Source organism: Aethalodelphis obliquidens, unplaced genomic scaffold, assembly GCF_003676395.1.
Source record: "Aethalodelphis obliquidens isolate GAN/ISIS:26980383/991018 unplaced genomic scaffold, ASM367639v1 scaffold50, whole genome shotgun sequence".
NCBI classification, from domain to species: Eukaryota; Metazoa; Chordata; class Mammalia; order Artiodactyla; family Delphinidae; genus Aethalodelphis; species Aethalodelphis obliquidens.
In genome coordinates, this window is record NW_020837994.1 from 1,267,736 (window position 1) to 1,285,326 (window position 17,591).

General features: G+C 38.8%; 1 protein-coding gene across 1 annotated transcript in view; it reads left to right on the forward strand.

Moving 5' to 3' along the window:
- Positions 1 to 11,458, forward strand: part of PAAF1 (proteasomal ATPase associated factor 1) — a 40,757-nt gene extending 29,299 nt beyond the window's left edge. The window contains exons 8-12 of the mRNA XM_027083347.1: positions 816 to 907; positions 2,034 to 2,149; positions 3,698 to 3,780; positions 9,533 to 9,615; positions 11,001 to 11,458. Of these exons, the coding sequence (XP_026939148.1) occupies positions 816 to 907; positions 2,034 to 2,149; positions 3,698 to 3,780; positions 9,533 to 9,615; positions 11,001 to 11,078 (452 nt within the window). The 3' untranslated portion in view covers positions 11,079 to 11,458. The remainder of the gene's footprint in view (positions 1 to 815; positions 908 to 2,033; positions 2,150 to 3,697; positions 3,781 to 9,532; positions 9,616 to 11,000) is intronic.
- The last annotated feature ends 6,133 nt before the right edge of the window (positions 11,459 to 17,591 follow it).

Sequence of the window (17,591 nt, forward strand, 5' to 3'; positions counted from 1 at the left end):
TACTGAGGCTGTGTGCCACAACTACTGAAGCCTGCCCGTCTAGAGCCCGTGCTTTGCAACAAGAGAAGCCACAACAATGAGAAGCCCATGCGCTGCAACGAAGAGTAGCCCCCGCTCACCACAGCTAGAGAAAGCCCATGTGCAGCAACGAAGACCCAACGCAGCCAAAAATAAAATAAAAAATAAATTTAAAAATAAATAAAATTGAAGTTTAAAGTTACCTTCCCCCACTCATTTTCCCACCATCTATTCCCTTTTGGTCATATTTTCCTGTTTTATTTCCTTTGTGGAACTCATCACTGTCTGAAGATATCCTACTTGTTTATTTGCTTATTTTACTATTTCCTATTTCTACTAGAATCTAGAATCTAATACTCCTTGAGAGTAAGTACCTTGTCCCTCAGTAAATATTTGTTTAGTGAATGGATAGATCTCATTTCCTTCAGACCATAAGAGCCTTGAGGGCAGAGACTGTCTACTTTGTTCAGCCTTGTACTCCTGCTCCAAGTATGGTATCTTTCCATATTACAGATGACTTAATAATAATATTTTAAAGTTGGGTTTATTGAGATATATTTTACATGTAGTAAAAGTCATCCTTTTTAATTGCACAGTTCTGTGAGTTTTGACAAATATGTACAGTCATATAAATAATACCACAGTCAAGATATAGAACATAATAAATGTTTTTTTTAATATTAATAAGTGAATCACTAACAGAATAACTCAGTAAACAGCCATCAATAGTTGTGCTTTCTGGGTACTGCCAGCTGATCAGCCTAGCCCATTATTGACATAGCTCATCTGTCATGCAGGCGAACGGGAGGTTGGAACAGAGTCGAAAATGCTGCTTTTGGCCCGAGAAGATAAGAAACTTCAGTGCTTGGGACTGCAGAGCAGGCAGCCGGTAAGTGGTTCCTCTAAGACCTTTGAACTCTGGGGCAACCTGGGTCACTCTGATTCTTGGAAAGCTGTTTTGCAAACATTTCTGATTTCTCTGTATGTTCACCTTTTGAAGAAGCTGCATGAGTGAGAGGCAGTACAGTATAGTGATTAAGAGCATGGGATATGGAATAAGGGCAACATTTAAATCCTGGTTCTTCCTAATGGCTGTGACATTGGACAGGTTACTTAACCTCTCTGAGCCTCAGTTTCCTCATCACTAAACTTGTCATAGTAGGATTTACCACATAGGGTTATGTGATGAGATTAAATGTCCTACTGCTTTGTGACCTTTATCAGGTCACTTTCCCTCTGGGCCTTAGTGTGCTGTATGTAAAATGATAAGGTTCTGTAGATTCCCTTCTTCCTCTAAGGTAATGTGAAGATTTTCTGAGTAAAGGACTCATGCATTCAGGGCTCTAGATAATTAATGACCAGAATATCTTTCGTAGAAGAATTGAATTTTCTTCCTTCATTCGCTGAGGTTTTGCCAAGCAGACTCTGCTCTTAATTAAACTCTGAGTTTCTTGAGATTTTCTAAATTTCTTTCCAGCTCCTGTCATCATCACCCAGACAGCTTGAATGATTTGGTTTGGCCACAGGCTTTGTATTTTCATTTCATCTCATGACTTCAGTGTGCTGGTGATGTTTCCATTTTCAAAGTTTGTTCTGGGAACATCACTATTTTTGATCATATTGCCTTTATACTCTGAATTTCCATGCTGGCTTTTACTTCCAAAGGGAAATCAGGGGTTTTTGTTTGTTTTGTTTTCTTTTTTTAGAACTTTCAAACTTTACTGTTTGAACTAACACTAAGGAATAAATAAAAGTCTAATAGTTTGGGTTTTTTTTTTTTCAGGTACCTGGGTGACTTGTGATTCTTTAAATTGCCACTTTGTTTCTTTCCCTTCAAAAGGTTGTCACAAGTGCCTTGAAGCAAAACTTAAATGTGTGAATTGCAAGTGTTTGTCAAATGGAGGGTTGTGCTGAAAAGAGGGTAAAGGAGACTTTTTGGTTTCAAGGATCCCATGAGTCAATGTGTTAAGGGGAAATCGTATGAAACCTGCATCTTTGTCTCCTACTTGTTCCAGGTGTTCCTCTTTATTGGCTCAGATGCCTTCAACTGCTGTAGTTTTCTTTCTGGCTTCTTGCTGTTGGCTGGGACACAGGATGGAAACATTTATCAGCTGGATGTGAGGAGTCCAAGGTGAGTCACCATTTGTTTGCATGATGCAGGTCTTCTGCAGAGTGGAAATTTTTATTGGCTTTCACAGTGATTTAGTCTGGCATACAGATGGCTATTGAATCAAGAGTATGTTTTTCCGTTTATAAAGGTTTGCCAGTGTGAATTGTCTGATTGTTCTTATTATTCCTGGAATCACATTAAAAGGTAATTTGATTCATACTGTTATGATTGTCATGATTGCTTTGGAAATTAAGCTTAAATAATGAACTAACATTTCACTTACAATAATTGTGTAAAACTTTTCATTTTAAGGAGCTTAGTAATTTTCTTCATGGTATTAGATCTGGGTTGGCCTAAGATTGATCATTTTTAGTTCAGGTAAGCCAGCTCTGATTCTTTATTTGGCTGTGATCATAACCTGTCTAAAATAGGCTTTATCCTGGTCTTAAAGATATCCAAAGGGAATCCACAACCTATTTGTCCCAGGATTTAACGGTTTCTACAATTCTGTCCCTTCCTCCTTCTGTTTCCTTCCTTTGTTCAACTGATATTTATTGAATGGCTTCTGTAGGCATTGGGCTTTGTGCAGGGCAGTGAAAAACAGGAGTAAAAAATAAAAACTCTGCCTTTGAGGCATTTGGAGTCTAATAGTAAAGATGAACAAGTAAAAGACTGTTATGATGCAGTGTGATCAGTGGTCTGACAAGGCTATACACAAGAATTTGAGGAAACATCGAGAAGGAGAGGGAAGAAGGTGAGACTGCTTCTCCAAGGAAATGAAGCTTTAATTGGATCTGGTCTAGTAGAAAGTTACCAAGTAAAGAAGAGAAGGACCTGCCTTAGGTAGAATAGCATATAGAGAAGCATGAAGGCATGTAAAAGTATGGCACTTTAAGGGACCTCTGTGTAGTTTAATATGACAAGTATGTACCCTGCCGATGGAGCAATGATGAGAAGTGATGCCAGACAGGAAAACAGGAATTTGCTTAGAAAGGACTTACATACCCTCCCAAGGAGTTTGGACTTTATTCCAAGAGCAGTGAAAAAATTTCAGCTGAAGAATGACTAGCTTATACCTTTTCTTCCATAATTTAAGTTATTTTAGTTTTGTACTTGTTTTTGCCTCCATGGAGATAGGGAACCTGATTATTGTTATAAAGTCACATATATGTAATTGATTCTCACCTTCCTTTTTCATTTTACAGAGTCCTGACAATTTTAATATTTCACAATTGTCTTAATTCTGTCTATAAGTAAAACGATTAACATATTGTTAACATTGTTATCTTAAACCCTTGTCAGGCGTTCCCTAAAAACTGGAAATATCGGTGGTAACTTAGTTAATTCAGCTCAATAACATGTTTAGATTCACTCCAAGGTGGTTTTGAACAGACTACCTTGATCTACCATTCAAGGATTTTGCCAGGAAAGAAACCATATGAATGTTTAATTTCTGTCCACATTTGTCCTTTGTGCTGTTATGCAGTTAGTGCTGTATGTTGAATATAGTCAAACATTGCTTCTGAAGGAAAAAAATTGTAAAATTGCCCCATTTATTCTGAATCCTAGGGCTCCAGTACAAGTCATCCACAGATCAGGAGCACCAGTTATGTCCCTGCTGAGTTTCAGAGACGGATTCATTGCTAGTCAAGGTGGGTCCAGGGGCCAACTGAGGGAGGTGATTTTATATAGTTCAACTAAACATTGGTTTAAGTTCCTGGTCTGTGGCAGGGCTAGGCTCATAGTCCTACACGATTCTTTGGCGTACTGTACTTTTTACATAGTGTTTAATACCCTACTTGTAATTGTCTCTGCCCCCTCCAATTTGAGCTCCTTGAGAGTAATGACTGCGCTTTATTCATCGTGTTATCCCCAGCATTTAGTTCAGTGCCCACTATGTAGTCGGTGCTCAATAAACATTGTCAGAGTAAACGTACTGGCCCTTATTGCAAATCATTGAGAATTCAATAACGAATCAGTTACAGTCTCTGCTCTAAAGGAGCTCACAGTTAGTAAGACAGACAGACAGACATGTGGACATGTGATTGAATACCATTTGATAAGTACTGCAGCAGAAGACTATATGGGAACATGGGGAACAGCTAACTCGAGTGGTAGGAATGCTGCTGGGATGTCTTCATGGACTGGGTGATGTGTAATCCAATAAATATTTTACCAACTGGAGATGTAAAGATGCATATTGAAGGCCAAGGCTATAGTGTGTGCAAAGTCATAAATAAGTGAAGCGGGGCAGAAAGGAGGGATCTATCATTTATTAGGTGCCTAGCATGCAGTAGGTACTGTGTTTGATGTTTTACATGCATAGTCTGGGTAAAATGAGTACCTTGGTGTAGCCAGTACAAAATATTTAGAATGGAGTTTGGGAGTGGGGTTGGGGAAAATACATGGAAGAAGGTGTCCATTAAGGGACACTGAATCCTCATAGGAATGTGTAGGTGAGGAGGACTGGTCTATAGGCCTGAAGGGACCACCTTATGTGAGTATTTTGGTGTATCAGTTAGGATGTTTTTGGCTGTTAGTAACAGAACACCCAACTGAAAATGGCTTCAGTAATTAGGAAAATGTACTACTTCACTTAAGAAGACATTCGGGTTTATGATGGCTCCACATTAGATTAATTTAGTGATTTGAAAACAAAGTCAACAGAGAGACTAAGAAAAGTTAACTCAGTATGGTATCCTGGATTGCATCCAGGACGTTAAAGACTGGTGAAATCCAAAAAATTATAAATTAAAACTGGCCAAGGGGCATATGAGAACTTTTTGAACTATCTTTGTAACTTTTCTGTAAATGTAAAATGATTCTAAAAATATTCTAAATTAAAAAAAATGAATAAAAGCTTTAACAAGGGAAAAAGAAATAATATCAAGAACCCAGCTTTGCTTCATCTTTTGGTACTCTCCTCCCTAGCATGCTGACTTTTTCCCTCAGGTTACAGCGCAGGATAGCTGCTGCAAGTCTTATCTTCCTATAACATACAAATTGTTACCCTTTTTAAGAATGAGGAACATTTCCTCAGGAGCAGCCCAGCAGACTTACTCTCCTGTGTCATTGGCCAGAATTATATAATATATGACGTGCCCAGAAGACCTAAATAGACATTTCTCCAAAGAAGACCTACAGATGGCCTACAGGCACATGGAAAGATGCTCCGCATCACTAATTATCAGAGATACAGATCAAACCCACAGTGAGGTATCACCTCACACCAGTCAGAACGGCCATCATCGGAAAGTCTACAAATAATAAATGCTGGAGAGGGTGTGGAGAAAAGGGAACCCTCCTACACAGTTGGTGGGAATGTAAATTGGTACAGCCACTATGGAGAACAGTATGGAGGTTCCTTAAAAAACTGAAAATAGGGCTTCCCTGGTGGCGCAGTGGTTGAGAGTCCGCCTGCTGATGCGGGGGACACGGGTTCGTGCCCCGGTCTGGGAAGATCCCACATGCCGCGGAGCGGATAGGCCCGTGAGCCGTGGCCGCTGAGCCTGCGCATCCAGAGCCTGTGCTCCGCAACGGGAGAGGCCACAACAGTGCGAGGCCCGCGTACCGAAAAAAAAAAAACAAAATAGAGTTGCTGTATTATCCAGCAATCCCACTCCTGGGCATGTATCTAGAAAAGACAAAAACTCTAGTTCAGAAAGATACATGCACCCCAGTGTTCATAGCAGCACTATTTACAATAGCCAAGACGTAGAAACAACCCAAGTGCCCATCAACAGACGATTGGCTTAAGAAGATGTGGTGTGTATATATGTACAATGGAATATTGCTCAGTCATTAAGAAGAATGAAATATTGCCATTTGCAGCAACATGGATGGACCTAGAGAATATTATACTAAGTGAAGTAAGTCAGAGAAAGACAAATATATGACATCACTCATATGTGAAATCTAAAAAATAATACAAATGAATCTCTATACAAAACAGAAACAGACTCACAGACATTGAAAACAACAATAGGCAACCGACAGTATCCAGATTTCCATAGTCATCTCTCTGATATAGGTCCCCTTCATCCCTGTCAAAACTGGTGCCTTATTTCCCTAGCCCTTTGATGTCCAGACCATAGCAAAGAGTAATCAGGAAGAGATATGGGAACATATGTATATGTATAACTGATTCACTTTGTTATAAAGCAGAAACTAACACACCATTGTAAAGCAATTATACTCAAATAAAGATGTTAAAAAAAAAGAGTAATCAGGAATCTGTACACCTAAGTTTTCTAGCTGTCTGCGCTCCCTCTCTCTCAATCTCTTTCTCCCACATGTCTGGGCATCAGTTAGTGATGCAGTGGTACTCTATATAAAACCTTAAAAAGAGTACAGCTGGCATAAGCTTGTGACAGCTTCCCTTGATGCTGCTGCCAGCACTCATGATCCTATTTTATTTTATTCCTTTTGCTGCCATACCACACTCTTCCCTTGAAATCTCTGCAGTGTGCCCTCCATCCCCATCCTTCTGTTCAAACTGCCCTCTTGAAGGCCACCAATCATGAGCCTCTTGCTAGATCCAGTGGCCTTTTATGTGTACAGTCCTCTCTTGTCCACTGGTCCCTAAGCTTCCTTGAGGACAGGTGGCACGTCTTCTTCGTCTCTGTAACCCCAGCTCTTGCACAGGACTGAAGAATCTCAGCAAATGTTTGTTGAATGAGTGAGTACATATGTTTCATCTTTCATGATTCTTAGTGGTAATGGATTCTGTTATGTTATTTCTTTCTTAAAACTATGAGGTCTTTTGACTTTGGTGATACTAATTAATCTCCTGATCATTCTCTTTCTCCAGTTACTGCTCCTTTCCCTGATTTCCCTGGTATTGTGCCTAGCATGATTCATGGTTTACTGTAGGTTCTCTTAATTTTTTGTTGACGTTGAATCCTTTTGCCCTTCCTAGTATTGTTGCCATCCCTAAACCAGAGATACTTCCTGAGTTCAGCCTTTGTCCTTCCACCTTTTCTTCTCCATGCTTCCTCAAGGACCAACTGTTCTCATGGTGTTAGCTGTTAATGATTGGAATCCATAGCTCTAGCCCTGATCTCCTACTTAGCCTTTATTTTATTGGGCAGTTGCATGATATAGAAAAAGCATAGATTTTGGATGCAAACTGACAACCTAATCAATGAATTTATATCCTCACTCCATCACTTACTATTAGATTCACCTCTATGAAATTCCTAATATATGGCCTTTTTTTTTTTTTTTTTTGCGGTATGTGGGCCTCTCACTGTTGTGGCCTCTCCCATTGTGGAGCGCAGGCTCAACGGCCATGGCTCACGGGCCCAGCCGCTCAGCGGCATGTGGGATCCTCCCGGACCGGGGCACGAACCCGTGTCCCCTGCATTGGCAGGCGGACTCTCAACCACTGCACCACCAGGGAAGCCCTATATGGCCATTTTTGATTTATAAAAATGGCGGTTGTATATGGTTTAATCTAATAGTCCTGTGACCTTTGTAAACCACTTCACTTTTCTAAGTCTCAGTTTACTTAGAGATAAAATAGGTACTCGACATAAAGTAGACATTCTATAAGTGACAGTTTCTTCTTACTCCTGTAACTACCCCTTGCCCTACAAGCCCTCCTAAAAAGTATTTCTTCTCATTATGATCCAGTGAAAAAGCACACACTCACAAAAAGTAGAATTATGCTATAGGGAAAGATATGTGGAAGTATCAAAGGAATAATAAGTGTTACAAGAGGTTGATGGGAGGAAGGTTTTACTATATGGGGTGGTTAGAAATGGCTTCCTAGAGGGACTGGGAATAGAGCTGGGGCTTATCAAGTAGATTTGTGTATAGAAACCTGAGTGCAGAATAAGAGCTATGGTAATCAGACTTTCTTATCTCCCCTGTCAATATTTCTATATGTATCTCTAAAATATATATGAATTCTCTTTTGGAAAAGATTATTTTTAATAATAATAATGCAAGAAATGATAAATTCCTCCTGTATGCTGCTGGTTGCAGTATAGATTAACAGATAAATTAAAATTGATTAACAGGTAATTTGGAAAGCAGTTTTTCAGATTTCCAAAAAGTTTCAAATGGTTAATTAATATCTTTTGATTCTTTTCCAGGGTTCTATACAAAGTCATAATCTTAATATAGAAAAAAACCTTATGCATAAAGATATTCTTTTATGCAGTATGCTCTCAACTATGTAAAATAAAAATTTACACAGAAAAGGTTGGAAAAATACATTAAAATGTGAACAGTAATTATATTTAGTGGTAGATATGGATGATTTTTTTGCTTCTGTTTCTTTACTTTTATTTTTAATTTTTTGTCTTTTTGGCTGCACTGTTCAGCATATGGGATATTAGTTCCCCAAACAGGTATTGAACCTGTGCCCCCTGCATTGGGAGTGTGGAGTCTTAACCACTGGACCACCAGGGATGTCCCTGTTTCTTTATTTTTAAAGTTTTCTTCAGTGAGCACGTGCTACTTTTATATTAAAAAAAACAGGAACAAAAAAGTCACCCATTCAGCAGTTTATAGATCATTCCAAGTTTCATTTGACCATACTCTTCTGAGAAAATTAAGTTTAAAAATTAGATATACTTTTATTTTCTTGGTATAACTTTTCTCCTTTGCCTGATTTATGTGGTCAAGTTTATAGATTGAAGAATAATTTGGGAGCATAGTTGTTTTATATATTTATTTATTTATGTATGTATGTATGTATGGCTGTGTTGGGTCTTTGTTGCTATGCGTGGGCTTTTTCTAGTGTGGCGAGCGGGGCCTACTCTTTGTTGCGGTGCACGGGCTTCTCATTGCAGTGGCTTCTCGTTGCAAAGCACGGGCTCTAGGCGCACAGGCTTCAGTAGTTATGGCATGCGGACTCAGTATCTGTGGCTTGTGGGCTCTAGAGCGCAGGCTCAGTAGTTGTGGCGCGTGGGCTTAGTTGCTCCACAGCGTGTGGGATCTTTGCGGACCAGGGCTCAAACCTGTGTCCCTTGCATTGGCAGGTGGTTTCTTAACCACTGAGCCACCAGGGAAGTCCCGGGAGCATAGTTTTCTTAAAGAAAACATTTATACAGGCAAATTCCCTGTTAAAAATCATTGTCTAGTATAAGTTTGCAAATATATGTATAAGCCTACAGTTGCTTGCTCTGTGCCCTTAGCAGTTATTGCTAATCAAAGACAACTCTGAGCTTGCACTTGACCTTCAGATCCTCTCAAGGTCAGCATTTTAGGCAGTCACTGTAGGTCCTCATATTTGGCCCACATAATGAGTCCTGTCTACCATTCTGTGTCTTAGGACAATCTTCTTTAGGCTAGTGATGTACAGAAATAAACTAAAATGTTGAGGGGTTTGTTTTTTTTTTAACTTTGCCTGCAGCTTTCTCTTCAGTTATCTTAAGTTTTCTTTCTGCCTTTTAGGTGATGGAAGCTGTTTCATTGTCCAGCAAGACTTAGACTATGTCATTGAGCTCACTGGGGCAGACTGTGACCCTGTGTACAAGGTACAGACCTGAGAGGAGACCAGGCCTGGGTGATTCTCACCTGGGACCTAGAGCTTTTGAGGGGACTGAATCCAGATACTTTGTTGTTATTAGGGGTAATACAATACTAAGGGGTGGGATAGGAAGAAATAATTTTGAGTCAGAAGTGACTTCATCACTTACTGCCTCTGGAAACTTAAAAAATCACTTTACCTCCTCAGTCTGTCAATTTGTCTGTAAAATGAGGATAACAGTGAGATAATGCATATGAAATTTCTTTGTATATTTTAAATATTCTGTAAACATTAGCTATTATTACTATTGTTGTTATTATTATTATTTAAGTTCAAGACTGATTTGGTTAGAGTGAAAAGAGAAAAATGAAAGGGGAAAGAATATTTGTTGACCAGACATTGTTCTAGATGTTTTTACATATCTTATTTAATAGTTGTTATCATCCCTTGAGATATAATATTATTATTCCTATTTTTTCTTATAATTTAAAAAAATTTTATAATTAATGCATACTTATAAAAATTCAAACAATACAGACTGGTACAGACTTCAAAGTCTGCTTTAAGACTTTTTTGGTTCCACTCTTTCCTGAAGTAACTAGCATTAATAGTTTGACATGTATCTTTTAAGACTGTTTTTGGAGAATTTGCACTTACATCTTTGTGTATTTATGTAAATAATATAGTTTTGTCTTTACTTTGTACATAATTGGGATCATTCTATATGTATTGCTCTATGACTTGGGTTATTTTACATGACATTTTGGAACTCTTTCCAGACAAATGAATATATAATAGATAAATTTCATTTTTTAAAATTCCTGCATATTGTTCTGTCTTGTGAATTAACATATCATTTTCGTTTTACAAATGAAGAAATGGGCCCAGAGGGGTTGAGAAAGTTGCTCTAGGTCATGCAGCTACATATTAGCAAACCTGTGATTAAGCTAACTCCAGAAATCATGCCATTTCCATTAAATTAGTGGTGCTTAGCCTTCTTTGAGTCTCAGACTACTTTGAGAATTTGATGAAATCCTCCTCAGAAAAAAAAAAGGCACATTTTGAGAACTCCTTTGCATATAATTTTATGAGGTTCAAGGATACCCAGGCCTTTCTATGGACCATCTGCTCCCTGTCTGCGCTAAACCATGCACAATGCTAGTGGGTTTGTTCTCCACTTGGCCACTTAGTTTCTCTGTTCTGTAGTCATGAGCCCCCTTGATTCTGGCCAGCTAATTTTTTTTAATATATATCATGGATGTAAGTCTTGTCTTTGGAGTCAATAAAGCTTCCCAGACTCATTTGTACTAGTAGGGGTCAATGACAAGGCTCTATTTTTTTGAAATGGAAGAATCCCGGGCTTCCTTTGAGCTATGAACTCTTGTGTTTCAGGTAGCCACATGGGAGAAGCAGATCTACACGTGTTGTCGAGATGGTCTTGTGCGACGCTATCAGCTCTCTGACCTCTGACCCCTTGGGAAGAGGAGTCCCAGTTAATGAAAAAGATTGACTCTGACCAGCAGTGAGCAGAAACATCATCAAGGACCATGGAAGGACCATGGGTGCCCTTTATTGTATTGGGTACCCTTTGGAAGAAACAAAAAGTCAGCTGCATTGGCCCATGTGGAGCTATCATTCCATGACAGGACCCACTTTGAAGTGAGTAAGAAGCTCACAATTGTTCGCTGCATTTGTCCCAGCTTCTCCCTTAAACTCACCCCAGCAACATAGGACAAGGATATGGATGCTTATAGTTTGTCACACTGATTGTGTTAAATGTTTACAAGGACCGGAGGACTGAAGCCGGTTCTCTGGAGGAAATAAAGAAAATATGTTTGGAGGAGTCTGAATTTGAGAATCTTTGTTAAATACTCCTGCTCTAGCAAAATGTCAGTCACTGGTGATGGGATTCCCTTCTTAGGCACTTCCTGTTATCCTGGCTGTAGGGTAGGACTACTTGACAGTAGCAGTAAATATCCCATACGCAACCTGGGAAAGATTCTTAGACAGGTAGGGTAACCAACCTTCCCAGTTTTCCTCGGACTGAGGGGTTTTCTGCTACATGCCTTCTGTCCCAGGCAAACTGATATGATTGGTCACCCTTAATACAGGTGATGAAGTTGAATCATATAATTGTAAAGGCAGCGGCTGTCAAAGTGTGGTCCCTTTGGACCACATAACAGCTGTATCCGATCACCTGGGAACTTGTTAGAAATAGAAATTCTTGGAAACCACTGCCCCCCCCCACCGACCCTTTCAGACTTAAATCAGAAATTCTATGGATGGGGCCCACAATCAGTATTTTAAAAAGACTCCCAGGTGATTCTGATTCTTGAGACCTAGAGAAAAAAATGGTGAAGGGCAATTTCGTCATAGATGGAACTCAGGGCTCAAGGGATGGCCCGGCTGGTCTATAGGAGATGAGACTGGAGAGGTTGACAGGGTCCAAATAGTGAACAGCCTTGAATGCCAGGTAAGGAGCTTGAACTTCACTTGATTGGCTATGGGGAACCACAGAAGGGTTTTAAGTAAGGATACAACATGGTCACCTCTTTTTTTTCCTTAAACATAAAAATGGAATCATAATGTATGTATTCCATGGTTTATTTTCACTTAGTATCTCTGAGTTCTTTCCATCTTAGTACATTTAGACGTTCCTCAATTTTTTTTTTTTATTTATTTTTGGCTGCGCTGAGTCCTTGCCGCTGTGCATGGGCTCTCTCTAGTTGTAGCGAGCGGGGGCTACTCTTCATTGCGGTGTGTGTACTTCTCATTGCAGTGGCTTCTCTTATTGCAGAGCACAGGCTCTAGGCACGTGGGCTTCGGTAGTTGTGGAACATGGGCTCTAGAGCACAGGCTCCATACTTGTGGCACATGGGCTTGGTTGCTCCGTGGCATGTGGGATCTTCCTGGACCAGGGCTCGAACCCGTGTGCCCTGCATTGGCAGGCGGATTCTTAACCACTGCACCACCAGGGAAGTCCAGACCTTCCTCATTCTTTTTTTTTTTTTTTTTCTCATTCTTTTTCTTTTTGAATTTTATTTTATTTATTTTTTTATACAGCAGGTTCTTATTAGTCATCAATTTTATACACATCAGTGAATACATGTCAATCCCAATCGCCCAATTCAGCAGACCACCACGCCCACCCCCCACTGCTTTCCCCCCTTGGTGTCCATATGTTTGTTCTCTACCTGTGTCTCAATTTCTGCCCTGCAAACCGGTTCATCTGTACCATTTTTCTAGGTTCCACATATATGCGTTAATATACGGTATTTGTTTTTCTCTTTCTGACTTACTTCACTCTGTATGGCAGTCTCTAGATCCATCCACGTCTCAACAAATGACCCGACTTCGTTGCTTTTTATGGCTGAGTAATATTCCATTGTATATATGTACCACATCTTCTTTATCCATTCGTCTGTCAGTGGGCATTTAGGTTGCTTCCATGACCTGGCTATTCTAAATAGTGCTGCAATGAACATTGGGTGCATGCGTCTTTTTGAATTATGGTTTTCTCTGGGTATATGCCCAGTAGTGGGATTGCTGGATCATATGGTAATTCTATTTTTAGTTTGTTAAGGAACCTCCATACTGTTCTCCATAGTGGCTGTATCAATTTACATTCCCACCAACAGTGCAAGAGGGTTCCCTTTTCTCTGCACCCTCTCCAGCATTTGTTGTTTGTAGATTCTCTGCTGATGCCCATTCTAACTGGTGTGAGGTGATACCTCATTGTAGTTTTGATTTGCATTTCTCTAATAATTAGTGATGTTGAGCAGCTTTTCATGTGCTTCTTGGCCATCTGTATGTCTTCTTTGGAGAAATGTCTATTTAGGTCTTCTTCCCATTTTTGGATTGGGTTGTTTGTTTTTTTAATATTGAGCTGCATGAGCTGTTTATATATTTTGGAGATTAATCCTTTGTCCATTGATTCATTTGCAAATATTTTCTCCCATTCTGAGGGTTGTCTTTTCATCTTGTTTATGGTTTCCTTTGCTGTGCAAAAGCTTTGAAGTTTCATTAAGTGCCATTTGTTTATTTTTGATTTTATTTCCATTACTCTAGGAGGTGGATCAAAAAAGATCTTGCTGTGTTTTATGTCAAAGAGTGTTCTTCCTATGTTTTCCTCTAAGAGTTTTATAGTGTCCGGTCTTATACTTAGGTCTCTAATCCATTTTGAGTTTATTTTTGTGTATGGTGTTAGGGAGTGTTCTAATTTCATTCTTTTACATGTAGCTGTCCAGTTTTCCCAGCAGTTATTGAAGAGACGGTCTTTTCTCCATTGTATATCCTTGCCTCCTTTGTCATAGATTAGTTGACCATAGGTGCATGGGTTTATCTCTGGGCTTTCTATCTTGTTCCATTGATCTATATTTCTGTTTTTGTGCCAGTACCATATTGTCTTGATGACTGTAGCTTTGTAGTATAGTCTGAAGTCAGGGAGTCCGATTCCTCCAGCTCTGCTTTTTTCCCTCAAGACTGCTTTGGCTATTCGAGGTCTTTTGTGTCTCCATACGAATTTTAAGATTTTTTGTTCTGGTTCTCTAAAAAATGCCATTGGTAATTTGATAGGGATTGCATTGAATTTGTAGCTTGCTTTGGGTAGTATAGTCATTTTCACAATATTGATTCTTCCAATCCAAGAACATGGTATATCTCTCCATCTATTCGTGTCATCTTTAATTTCTTTCATCAGTGTCTTATAGTTTTCTGCATACAGGTCTTTTGTCTCCCTAGGTAGGTTTATTCCTAGGTGTTTTATTCTTTTTGTTGCAGTGGTAAATGGGAATGTTTCCCTAATTTCTCTTTCAGAGTTTTCATCATTAGTATATAGGAATGCAAGAGATTTCTGTGCATTCATTTTGTATCCTGCAACTTTACCAAATTTGTTGATTAGCTCTAGTAGTTTTCTGTTGGCATCTTTAGGATTCTCTATGTATAGTATCATGTCATCGGCAAACGGTGACAGTCTTACTTCTTCTTTTCCAATTTGTATTCCTTTTTCTTCTCTGATTGCCATGGCTAGGACTTCCAAAACTATGTTGAATAATAGTGGTGAGAGTGGACACCCTTGTCTTGTTCCTGATCTTAGAGGAAATGCTTTCAGTTTTTGACCATTGAGAATGATGTTTGCTGTGGGTTTGTCATATATGGCCTTTATTATGTTGAGGTAGTTTCCCTCTATGCCCACTTTCTGGAGAGTTTTTATCATAAATGCTGTTGAATTTTGTCAAAAGCTTTTTCTGCATCTATTGAGATGATCATATGGTTTTTATTCTTCGATTTGTTAATACGGTGTATCACACGATTGATTTTCGTATATTGAAGAGTCCTTGCATCCCTGGGATAAACCCCACTTGATCATGGTGTATGATCCTTTTAATGTGTTGTTGGATTCTGTTTGCTCGTATTTTGTTGAGGATTTTTGCATCTATATTCATCAGTGATATAGGTCTGTAATTTTCTTTTTTTCTACTATCTTTGTCTGGTTTTGGTATCAGGGTGATGGTGGCCTCATAGAATGAGTTTGGGAGTGTTTCTTCCTCTGCAATTTTTTGGTAGAGTTTGAGACCGATGGGTGTTAGCTTTTCTCTAAATGTTTGATAGAATTCACCTGTGAAGCCATCTGGTCCTGGACTTTTGTTTGTTGAAAGATTTCTAATCACAGTTTCAATTTCATTACTTGTGATTGATCTGTTCATATTTTCTATTTCTTCCTGGTTCACTCTTGGAAGTTTATACCTTTCTAAGAATTTGTCCATTTCTTCCAGGTTGTCTATTTTATTGGCATAGAGTTGGTTGTAGTAGTCTCTTAGGATGCTTTGTATTTCTGTGATGTCTGTTGTAACTTCTCCTTTTTCATTTCTGATTTTATTGATTGGAGTCCTCTCCCTCTTTTTCTTCATGAGTCAGGCTAATGGTTTATCAATTTTGTTTGTGTTCTCAAAGAACCAGCTTTTAGCTTTATTGATCTTTGCTATTGTTTTCTTTGTTTCTGTTGCATTTATTTCTGCTCTGATTTTTATGATTTCTTTCCTTGTGCTAACTTTGGGTTTTGTTTGTTCTTCTTTCTCTAGTTCCTTTAGGTGTAAGGTTAGATTGTTTATTTGAGATTTTTCTTATTTCTTGAGGTAGGCTTGTATAGCTATAAACTTCCCTCTTAGAACTACTTTTGCTGCATCCCACAGGCTTTGGATCATCGTGGTTTCATTGCCATTTGTCTTTAGGTGTTTTTTGATTTCCTCTTTGATTTCTTCAGTGATCTCTTGGTTATTTAGTAACATATTGTTTAGCCTCCATGTGTTTGTGTTTTTTACGTTTTTTTCCCTGTAATTCATTTCTAATCTCATAGCTTTGTGGTCAGAAAAGGTGCTTGATATGATTTCAATTTTCTTAAATTTACTGAGGCTTCATTTGTGACCCAAGATGTGATCTATCCTGGAGAAAGTTCTGTGTGCACTTGAGAAGAAAGTGTAATCTGCTGTTTTTGGATGGAATGTCCTATAAATATCAATTAAATCTATCTGGTCTATTGTGTCATTTAAAGCTTTACTTTTTGGATGATCTGTCCGTTGGTGTAAGTGTGGTGTTAAAATCCCCACTATTATTGTGTTACTGTCAATTTCCTCTTTAATAGCTGTTAGCAGTTGCCTTATGTATTGAGGTGCTCCTATGTTGGGTTCATATATATTTATAATTGTTATATCTTCTTTTTGGATTGATCCCTTGATCATTATGTAGTGTCCTTCCTTGTCTCTTGTAATATTCTTTATTTTAAAGTCTATCTTATCTGATGTGAGTATTGCTACTCCAGCTTTCTTTTGATTTCCATTTGCGTGGAATATCTTTTTCCATCTCCTCACTTTCAGTCTGTATGTGTCCCTAGGTCTGAAGTGGGTCTCTTGTAGACAGCATATATATGAGTCTTATTTTTGTATCCATTCAGCAAGCCTGTGTCTTTTGGTTGGAGCATTTAAACCATTCACGTTTAAGGTAATTATCGATATGTATGTTCCTATGACCATTTTCTTAATTGATTTGGGTTTGTTTTTGTGGGTCCTTTTCTTCTCTTGTGTTTCCCACTTAGAGAAGTTCCTTTAGCATTTGTTGTAGAGCTGGTTTGGTGGTGCTGAATTCTCTTAGCTTTTGCTTGTCTGTAAAGCTTTTGATTTCTCCATCGAATCTGAATGAGATCCTTGTGGGGTAGAGTAATCGTGGTTGTAGGTTCTTCCCTTTCATCACTTTAAGTATATCATTCCACTCCCTTCTGGCTTGTAGAGTTTCTGCTGAGGACTCAGCTGTTGACCTTATGGGAGTTCCCTTGTATGTTATTTGTTGTTTTTCCCTGGCTGCTTTCAATAATTTTTCTTTGTCTTTAATTTTTGCCAGTTTGATTACTACGAGTCTTGGCATGTTTCTCCTTGGGTTTATGCTGTATGGGACTCGCTGCGCTTCCTGGACTTGGGTGGCTATTTCCTTTCCCATGTTAGGGAAGTTTTCGACTATAATCTCTTCAAATATTTTCTCGGGTCCTTTCTCTCTCTCTTCTCCTTCTGGGACCCCTATAATGCGAATGTTGTTGCGTTTAATGTTGTCCCATAGGTCTCTTAGGCTGTCTTCGTTTCTTTTCATTCTGTTTTCTTTATTCTGTTCCACAGCAGTGAATTCCACCCTTCTGTCTTCCAGGTCACTTATCTGTTCTTCTGCCTCAGTTATTCTGCTATTGATTCCTTCTAGTGTAGTTTTCGTTTCAGTTATTGTATTGGTCATCTCTGTTTGTTTGTTCTTTAATTCTTCTAGGTGTTTGTTAAACATTTCTTGCATCTTCTTGACCTTTGCCTGCATCCTTTTTCCGAGGTCCTGGATCATCTTCACTATCATTATTCTGAATTCTTTTTCTGGAAGGCTGCCTATCTCCACTTCATTTAGTTTTTTTTCTGGGGTTTTATCTTGTTCCTTCATGTGGTACATAGCCCTCTG